The 9,068-nt window shown below is 57.1% G+C and overlaps 1 protein-coding gene across 1 annotated transcript; it reads left to right on the top strand.

Moving 5' to 3' along the window:
* Positions 1-161: 161 nt before the first annotated feature.
* On the top strand, positions 162-5,948 carry LOC308625223 (uncharacterized protein). Its single transcript, XM_081249169.1, has 2 exons — positions 162-1,652; positions 3,977-5,948. Exons 1-2 carry the CDS (start codon positions 1,373-1,375, stop codon positions 4,045-4,047), a joined length of 351 nt encoding a protein of 116 aa, XP_081105295.1. The 5' UTR covers positions 162-1,372; the 3' UTR covers positions 4,048-5,948.
* Positions 5,949-9,068: the final 3,120 nt, after the last annotated feature.

Here is a 9,068-nt window from a genome sequence, read left to right as displayed (position 1 = left end):
AAATTATAAAGTTATTTAAAAATCACGTGCTGTGTCTTTCTTTGAGCCTCATGCAGTCTGCTCATCCAAGTGGAATGTGTCCTCAGATGCTTGCAAAGCAGGAGAGGCCTGTGGTCCCCACGAGGTCATCCCCACTCGGGGTACCAAGGATGCAGGGATGCCCTGGCCCTGACGCGGAGAAGGGGGCCCCTCTGGGTGCCCCCCTGGACTCCAGCTTGGCAACCCCTCATTGTGTTTTACAGTCCGCACACCAAGGCCCAAGCCCCTGTCCCCGATTCAGCTCTAACGGTTCCAGAGCTTAGAACAAGTGCCCACAGGGTGGGCGCGGCTTCAGAGGGCCTGGTTCAGGGGGTGCTGGAGCTCCCCTGGGGCGTGCGCCCATGTGTAGGCTCAGAGGTGTGAGCTGCATCAGCCGACAGAAGGCGGGTACCAGGAGTACCAGGCTGCCGAGAGCATCTGCTCAGAACATCTCCAGCTTTGGCATTTGTCTTGGGCCTGATGCTCAGGGAGGAATTATTCGGGGCACTCTGGTGAGAGTTGGTTTTCTGCTTCGCTTGTTTCTGTGTCTCCCCCACGGCGGGGCTGGCCTGCTCTCGTGCAGGTGCTGCTGACCCCCTACCCGGGTGTTGGCACTGGGGGCCGACTGCCGCCACCCCGTAGCCCTGCCACACCCGGCTCTGCCCGGCCTCACCCCCTCCAGCCTGGCACGCAGCGCTGCTCACAGGGCTGAAGACCCGCTGCTGCCCGTCCTTCCCTTGTAAAGCGGGAGCAGTTTCGCTGGCAGGACGTGGACTTTGCTGCACGAAATCACCAGCATGAGCAGATGTGTCCACAGCCAGCCGTCAGGTGGCAGTGGTCGCTGTCCCAGGGTTTTCCATTCATCCGGTCTCACTGCTTGTTGATGCACCCCGTGGTCACCAGCTCAGCTGCAGACAAAGGGATGCAGAGACCCCGAGGTTTAAGGAAAATACGTGAGAGGAGAAGTTTCAGTGGAGAATTCCATCCATTAACTTGTTTTTTTCTCTGGATCCGGAGAAGATTGTGATTATTTGGAGCATCTCGGGCTGACCCAAAGACAGGGGCTGGTTAGACCCTGGGGTGAGGGACCATTCTGAGGACGCTGGCTTGAGATCCACACGCTTTCCCAGGTGTCCGGGGGGGACCCTGGACTCGCAGCCCGGAGCCTCAGCCGCCCTCGACCTCATCTCCCAACCTTCTCTAGGTCACAAGCTGTAACGGGGATAATGGATGATCATGTTTCACCTGTTTGAAAGCTGCTTTAAGACTGTGAAGCATAGAACTGCTTTCTTCACATCTGCGATTTGCTTTAAGATCATCCAGCCCGTGTGCCGTGGAGGCAGTGACGAGCAAGATGTGGACACAGGGAGACTGGCTGCGAGTCATTGTCCAAGCCGGGCGTTGGGCACCCAGCTCTTCACACTGCTCTGTCTACCGTGTGTGTCTTATTAAACATTCACACCCTGCAGCTGTGCTTGCCGGGGATCCCCACGGACCTTCCCCCAAGACCCCCGGATCCCTCACCCACGCTCAGCAGCTCAGCTTCGGGCTCCCGGGACCGTGGCCTGGGCACCAGTTCAGGACTCGGCACATCACATGTTTGTCTCGTGGCACCTTTGTAGCCGTCGCGTGTGGTAGGTCCTCTTGCCCCATTTCACAGATGAGCCCAGGGCGGCCACACAGCTTTCCCAGGGCCGTGCCCTCGTCCACGGCGGGGCTCTGTCTCCAGAGCTATGCCCTCCACCCCCGTCAGTGGCCACCTCTCTGGGCGCGCGGGGTCCACGGGGGCGGGGTGGGGAGGGGAGGTGGGCAGAGGAGGGCAGGCCGTGCTCTTCACAGGCCTCAAGTTTGACCTTGGAAGACAGTTTTGCCAGCAGAGGGGTTCAAGGATGAGGGGCAGGCAGGAAGGGACACGGGCGAGTGGTCTGGTGTCCCCAGGGCAAGGTCCCTCACTCGGCTGGAGGGCACGGCGGGGCCCAAGGTCAGTGCCCGGAGGCCTGCGATGCCCTGGAGAGGAAGGTCTGCTAGGGAGTGTGGCACACGCGCCCAGGTCCCCCCTGCAGCCACTGCGGGGAGCTGACCGGGGAAAGGCAGCTGGGTGTCTGGGCTGGGAGGGAGCGGTCCGCCAGCCCGAGGCTGTGGGACGCGCTGGGAGGAGGCTGGGCCCGGGTCCCGGTTACACAGCAGGGAGTGAGGGGCCTGGGGGTTGACCCCTGTCAGTGTCCCCAGCCTCCCTCCCTGTTCTCTGAGTGGCTCGTGGCCAGTCCAGGGCTCAGAGCCAGGGAGGGCCTGAGGATGTGGGGACACCTCCCCTGGCCGGAGGGTTTGGGGCATCGAGGCCAGCGGGGGTTCAGAGGGTAGAGGGGAGCCACGCTCTCACCAGCAGGAACCGGGCAGGGGGGCCCCCGGGGGCCTGGGCCCGGAGGGACACCCTGCCTTCCCGCTGCCATCCACACGGCGCCTGGCACCTGTTGCCCACCCTGGGCGTCCCCGGGCTGCCTGTGCCTGAAGGGACATGCTCCGCGGTCCCGGGAGGGTGAGGACAGCATCCACCCATGAATTTATTTCTCAGGATTCCCGTCGGGCTTTGGCGGGAAGCTGCAGCATCCCCGCCCAGAGCTTGGGTGGGCAGCGGGCGGCCTCCCGATCACGATGGCAGGGCCTCCACGCCCGGCCAGCTCGAGGAGGAGGGCGGCTGGAGGGCTCGGTCAGGCTCTCCTTGGGTTGTCACCATAGTGTGGACATCAGGATGAGCCACCTGATGCTTTAGGGAAAAAGAAAACTCGAGTAGCCACTCAGCCTTCCTGTCCAGGGGGCCATCGAGGGACCGAGTCTCCAGGCTGCCTGGCCCCTCCCCACGCTTGGCCTCTGCAGGGCCTGCAGAGGTACAGGGAGCAGTATCCCCACCCTGCTGGACGGGCGGGCAACCAGGGCAAAGTAGGGCTTGGCCCGTGGGGCCCTTGGCCATGAGCGGGAAGGCCAGTGGGCCAGGAGTAGACAGACGGGGTACCCCTCCGGTCTGTACTGCAGGTCGGGTGTGTGGCCCTGGAGAGTCCACCTGGCTTCTCTCACCTTCAGTTTCCTGATTTTTAAAATAGAGATAAGGATGTCCACGCCCACAGATGGGGGACGCGGGACCTGGAGTGGGAAGTCTCCTGTGGGGGGTCACAGGCCTCTTCACCTGCCCTGTTCCAGGCCCCCCCATCCTGGCTGCAGTGCCCTCCCCCAGGGGCATCGATGCCAACAGTCATGTTGCTTCCGCTGTAGAGGGAAAAACCCAGATGCCAACGCACCGGCCTCATCAGCCGCGGCCGTGCTCTCCTCCCACAGGGACAGGATCCTGAACGCGGACTTTGTCCGCCCAGCCTGTTAGTCACAGTGGCAAAATGGACCTGGGAGACTGGAGCCTGATGCCGGGTACTTGAGCCAGGACGTCACGCCGTGGGGTCCAGCCCGCAGCCCCCAACGTGGACCAGAACCTGCGGGAGGTGCAGTGTCCCCATCCAAGACCAGCTCGGGGGGTGGGGGGACAGCTGACCCCTGCTCCCCAGCCCAGGCCTGTGGCTGGAAGGCCCCCGAGGGCAGGCGGGCGGCTGCTCCTTCTCTGGGGCCCCTGCATGCAGTGGCGCATACTTGTGCTCACACTGGGACTGCTGTGCACTCGGCAGCCTCCCACGAGCCTTGACTCCAGGACCGTCCCACAGCGAGCCCGGTTCCGGCCCGTGTGGCTGGAAGTGTACTGGCCAGGTGGCTGTCAGGAGGAGGCCTCCCCTGAGGGCCAGCCTGGGGGGACCCTGTCTGCCCCCCGCCCGGTCACAATCCTGCCTCCAGGCTGGGAGGGGGGCGGCTGGGACTGAGCCTGGAGCCCGGGACCCGGCTGAGGGTCTTGCTGTGGCCTCACCATCGGCTCCCCTGGGATCGGGTCCTCTGGGGCCTTGAGATTTTCCTTTCTTTCCAGCAGCTTCTGAGCAGTCTGACGAGGCTCCTTCCTACGTCGCCGACCACAGGGGGCAGAGACACAGAGCCTAAGGCAGGTGTTGCTTCTTCAGAGGAGGGTCTTCGTGCTGAAGGCTCGTTTGATGTTTGGGGAAGTTGCAGGGACTGCGGTGGCAGCCAGTCTCTCTAAAGGTTCCTCCCCTCCCCCTGAGCGTGTGCTTGTGGATGTGTGTGTGCGTGTGTGTACGGACAGCCACACAACCGAACTGCGTGTTCACACGCACACGTACCCACAGGCTTTGGCCCAGAGGGTCTCCCTGACATGAAGGAAATGAGTAAACAACTTCCACATTTTTGTTCCCCTCGGAGGCTTGCAAAGAAGGTGTTAAGAGTGCAAGATTTAAATCATAAAATTTATTAAAAGCCAAACAGCCCAACGTGTAGCTGTTGCCAACTTGGACCGTGTCTGGGGCGAGGCTCCTGAGCTGATCCAGAAGGCATCAGAGCGGGAGGATGCGGCCGGGCAGGAGCGCGGGGCGGCCTGCGTGCCGGGATTCTCCCCTCCGCGCGCCCTCACGCTCCCTCCTTAGCCTCCCGGACTCAGAGCCCCAGCTGTGGGCAGCTGGGCGGCTTGCTGGGCACTCTCCTGGCCCGACGCCGGGGTTCACGTCTGTGTCTCACCAGCTCTTCCGGGGGCCCCTGTGAGGTCTGTGTCCAGGTTTGCATCAGTCGCCGTTGCCGGGGGTGACTCGTGGCCCCGGGGCGGCCCCCCGGCCCACCAGCTCCCCCCACCACCCAAGCGGTTCGTGGTCGTCCTGCCGGGTGGCCCCCCGTGAGTTTAAGAAACGAGACTGAGAAGGGAGTTACTTGTAGAACACATGCGGTGCCCTCGGTCGCCCGGCTGCAAGCGGAGGGCAGGAAGGGGCTGCTGATTAAGTGCCTGCGATGAGCTGGACGCCAAGCCAGCCCTGCCCACGCGACCGACTGGGGTCCCGTCTGCGTTTCAGACAGATGCGGCTCACATCTGTTCTCTCATCAGTGTACCCTCTGCATACAAGAGCATCCGGAGCATCCTAGGTGCTCAATAAAAACGCACTCCACGAATGGATGGGAAGGAAACGGCTCAGAGCGGGATGCCGCGTACACGGGCTCACGCAGCCCGGCTGCGGCCAGCTGGGTAGACCCCCAGGCTGCCCGGCCCCCGGCCTGGCTCCACCTCTCCTGCCTTCCAGGCTCTCCTGCCTCTTCTCTGGGTATAGCTTGTGGGGCTCTTTCAAAGGTACTGGCAAGTGATACGGCCATTCCCTCCGAAATTAAACTAAACTAACTACCAGGTGACCGGGCAGCTCTACTTCTGGGTCTAACCCCAGACAGCTGAGGGTCTTAAAGAGACGCCTGTACACGCACGTTCATGGCAGCATATTCACAAAAGCCAAAAGGTGGAAGCGATACAAGTGTCCATGGATGGATGAACAGATGAAACAAAGTATCCATAAGATGGAATGTTATTCAGCCTTAAAAAATAAAAAAAAGAAAAGAAATCCTGACACAGGATACGGCATGGAGGAAACTTGAAGACATTATGCTAAGTGATTAAGCCAGACCCAAAAGGACAAATATTATGTGATTCCTCTTATGGAGGTCCCTAGAATAGGCAAATTCACAGGAACAGAAAGTAGGAGCGTGGTTGTCAGCGGCTGGAGGAGGGGGATGGGAAGTTAGTGTTTACCAGGGACAGTCTCAGTTTGGGAAGATGAAAAAGTTCTGGATGTGAGCCGTGGTGATGGTCACACAACAACGTGAATGTACTTAATGCCACTGAATTATGCACTAAAAAATGGTTAAAATGGTAACATTTATGTTATGTAAATTTTATCACAATAAAAAAATTAATTAAAAAATAAATACAAACAGAATGTAGAATGGAGTTTTTGTTGGGGATGACATGAAACTTTTGAGTGTAGACTGTGGTGATGATTATTCAACATTGTGAATTCAGTCACTGCATTGTGTACTTACCAATAGTTAAAATCATAAATGTTATGTTATATGTTTTTTGTTTTTTTGCGGTACACGAGCCTCTCACTGTTGTGGCCTCTCCCGTTGCGGAGCACAGGCTCCGGACGCGCAGGCTCAGCGGCCATGGCTCACGGGCCCAGCCATTCCACGGCATGTGGGATCTTCCTGGACCGGGGCACGAACCCGCGTCCCCTGCATCGGCAGGCGGACTCTCAACCACTGCGCCACCAGGGAAGCCCTGTTATATGTTTTTTGTCACACACACAGAAATTTTTTTAATTTTAAAGGCTGCTCCACACCAGATCCCTGCAGTCTTGGGCACTGCTTTGGTCACTGTTGCTCCCTTGCCTAGAATCTCTCAAGGTTCCTCTTAGCCCAGGATGAAGCCTGAGCCAGTCTGCCCGGCACCAAGGCCTGTCCACTGCCCGGTCACTGCTCATTGGCTCCCCGGCACCAGCCTCCCCGGGGCCTCCCCGCTCCCTTGCTCAGCCCCGACCCCGGTTCAGGGCCAGTGTCCCTGAAACATTGACAGTGTCCTGGCAGCTCCTTGCTGGCCCATCCCAGACGCACCCTCCCTGTAGCCCCAGGCTGTCCAGTCATCCTTTTGCCTCCCTCTGCTCTGCCCTAAAAGGACACCTGCATGCTTCCTCTGCTTTCCAAACAGGGAACAGGGCATAAGAAGGTTGAGTAAACTACCTTTTATTAGATTTGTTTGGTTTAGAGCAGAAACCCTGTGAGGAATTCACTTTATATCGGAAGTAGAGAGAAGCTGCTTTCTATTAAGGGGTTGCCCAAACTCCCCTCTTATTACAGGATCCCCTGGACTACACACAGCCCCTCGCACTCTTGGGGCCACCAGTTCTATCTTTGAACAGATTTTCATGTTAGGAAATTCTTCCTTGTAGACTTGTGGGTGATGAGAGCTGCAAAGGATCTTAAAAACAATCCTGTCCGGTCTCTTCATTTTAAACAGAAGGAGGTCTGGAAACACTAAGCCTGCCGGTCGTGGTCCCATGGCCACTCGGGGGCAGGCCCAGATCCCCACCCTGCAGGCCGGGCCCCCTCCAGCACCGCACTCGAGCCCCCTGCACTGGGGCCCCAGCCCCGCCTGAATCACACGGCAGCTACAGCTCTTTCCCGCCGTGGCCCCAGCTCAGGGCGTGTCTTCCCCAAGGTCCGCCTGAGAGCTGGTTGACTGGAGGCCAGGCACAGGCTGAACCTGGATCCATCTCCAGCCCTTCCTACTTCAGCAAGAATCGGTCTGTGCTACCAGAAGCAGCAAAGGTCAATGCTGTTTACTCCGACCAGGCACGGGCACCCCACTGGTGCCACCCATGGAGGCGGCATCTCACATTTTGTTTAATAAATAAATCCAGCGTCCAGCGGAGACGGTAGAGACAGTTGATGCTTCCAAACTATAGCGCTCACTGGGATTCTCAAAATGCCAGCAACTGCAAAGTGTAGATGTGAACCTTGGGGATGAGATGGGGGTTCACCTACTCCCCACTGTGGAGCCAGAAACTATAGCTGCTACCTATGTTTGTACCAAATTTAATTGCTGTATCTGACAAAAACACCAACACATACTCAACTTCACGCACAGCCTCTGAAACGGCTTGAGAAAAACCCCAAATAACTTGGAAGTAACTTTCAAACAGAACTTTTCAACCCAACTACAAAGCTTATGGAGCGGACTTTCAAAGGAGCTATCAAGATATCTGAGAAATGAGAGAACTCAAAACTACACTTTAAAATTTTGACTTCCTGCATGAAGAGAAGGAATGTCACAGACTATCCCTGATACTTTGGGGTGAGTGTGGGGTGACTGCCTGAGTGGAAGGGCTGGGGCACCCACACATGCATGGCACCTCCCACCCCCAGCAGATATCCCACCAGAAAGGAAAATGAGTCTAATCTGGGATGATTTATTTTTAGTGAACCCATGTTGTGTCCTCGTACTGAATAATTTCTGTTCAAAGTGTGTCCAGAAACACTTTAATAACCGCCTCTAAATGTTTTGCTGGAAGATTAACATTAATTAAAAAATAGGGCTTCCCTGGTGGCGCAGTGCTTGAGAGTCCACCTGCCGATGCAGGAGACACGGGTTCGTGCCCCGGTCCGGGAAGATCCCACATGCCGCGGAGCAGCTGGGCCCGTGAGCCATGGCCGCTGAGCCTGCGCGTCCGGAGCCTGTGCTCCGCAACGGGAGAGGCCACAACAGGAGAGGCCTGCATACCGCAAAAAATAATAATAATAATAAAAAAATTTTAAAAAGCAGTTGATGTTTGACCCCCCATAGCAGATGTTGGCAATGTTCCTCTGTAGTGAGACAGACAGGCCAGCTTCATGGGTGTCACTCAGGACCCTGGGTTTAGAGGGGCCACCACACTCGTCCTCTGCTCTACTATGACCATCGTGGGATTCTTAACCATTTTTTAAAATAAATTTATTTATTATATTTATTTATCTTTGGCTGCATTGGGTCTTTGTTGCTGTGCATGGGCTTTCTCTAGTTGTGGCGAGCGGGGGCTGCTCTTTGTTGCGGTGCACGGGCTTCTCGTTGCGATGGCTTCTCTTGTTGCAGAGCACGGGCTCAGTAGTTGTGGCACACAGGCTTAGCTGCTCTGTGGCATGTGGGATCATCCCACACCAGGGCTCGAACCCGTGTCCCCTGCATTGGCAGGCGGATTCTTAACCACTGTGCCACCAGGGAAGTCCCTTAACCACTTTTTTAAACAAGGGCCCCATTCTTTCATTTTGTAGGAAGTCTTGATGGTAGGCTTTGCCGTCCGTACAGTCTCTGCTTGGCTGTGGATAAAAGTGTGTCTTCTGATGAAACTCTATTTGTAGACGCTGAAGTTCAAATTTCATCTAATTTTCACGTGTCATGTAATATTATTCTTTAAAAAAATTTTTTCCAACCACTTTAAAATGTAGACGCCGTTCTTAGCTTGCAGATCATGCAAAAACAGGCAGTGGGCTGGATCTGGCCCCTGAGGTGTGGTCTGCCGACCCCCAACCAGGGCATGCCGGAATTTTCCTCTTGTCACAATTCTGGACCGGGGCCGGGTTCCAGGGGTTGATAGGGCTTGCTC

This window comes from Mesoplodon bidens (genome assembly GCF_964165515.1).
Source record: "Mesoplodon bidens genome assembly, chromosome: 11".
Classification (NCBI taxonomy): Eukaryota; Metazoa; Chordata; class Mammalia; order Artiodactyla; family Ziphiidae; genus Mesoplodon; species Mesoplodon bidens.
The sequence above is the reverse complement of the archived record's forward strand: the minus strand, read 5'-3'. Positions and strand labels throughout refer to the sequence as shown.

Excerpts from the sequence above, each read along its gene's own strand:
- LOC308625223 (XM_081249169.1), top strand. The coding sequence starts at position 1,373 with ATGTGGACACAGGGAGACTGGCTGCGAGTCATTGTCCAAGCCGGGCGT. Across the intron at positions 1,653-3,976 it reads CTTTGTAGCCGTCGCGTGTG|CAGCTTCTGAGCAGTCTGAC; the intron begins GTAGGTCCTCTT and ends CTTTCTTTCCAG.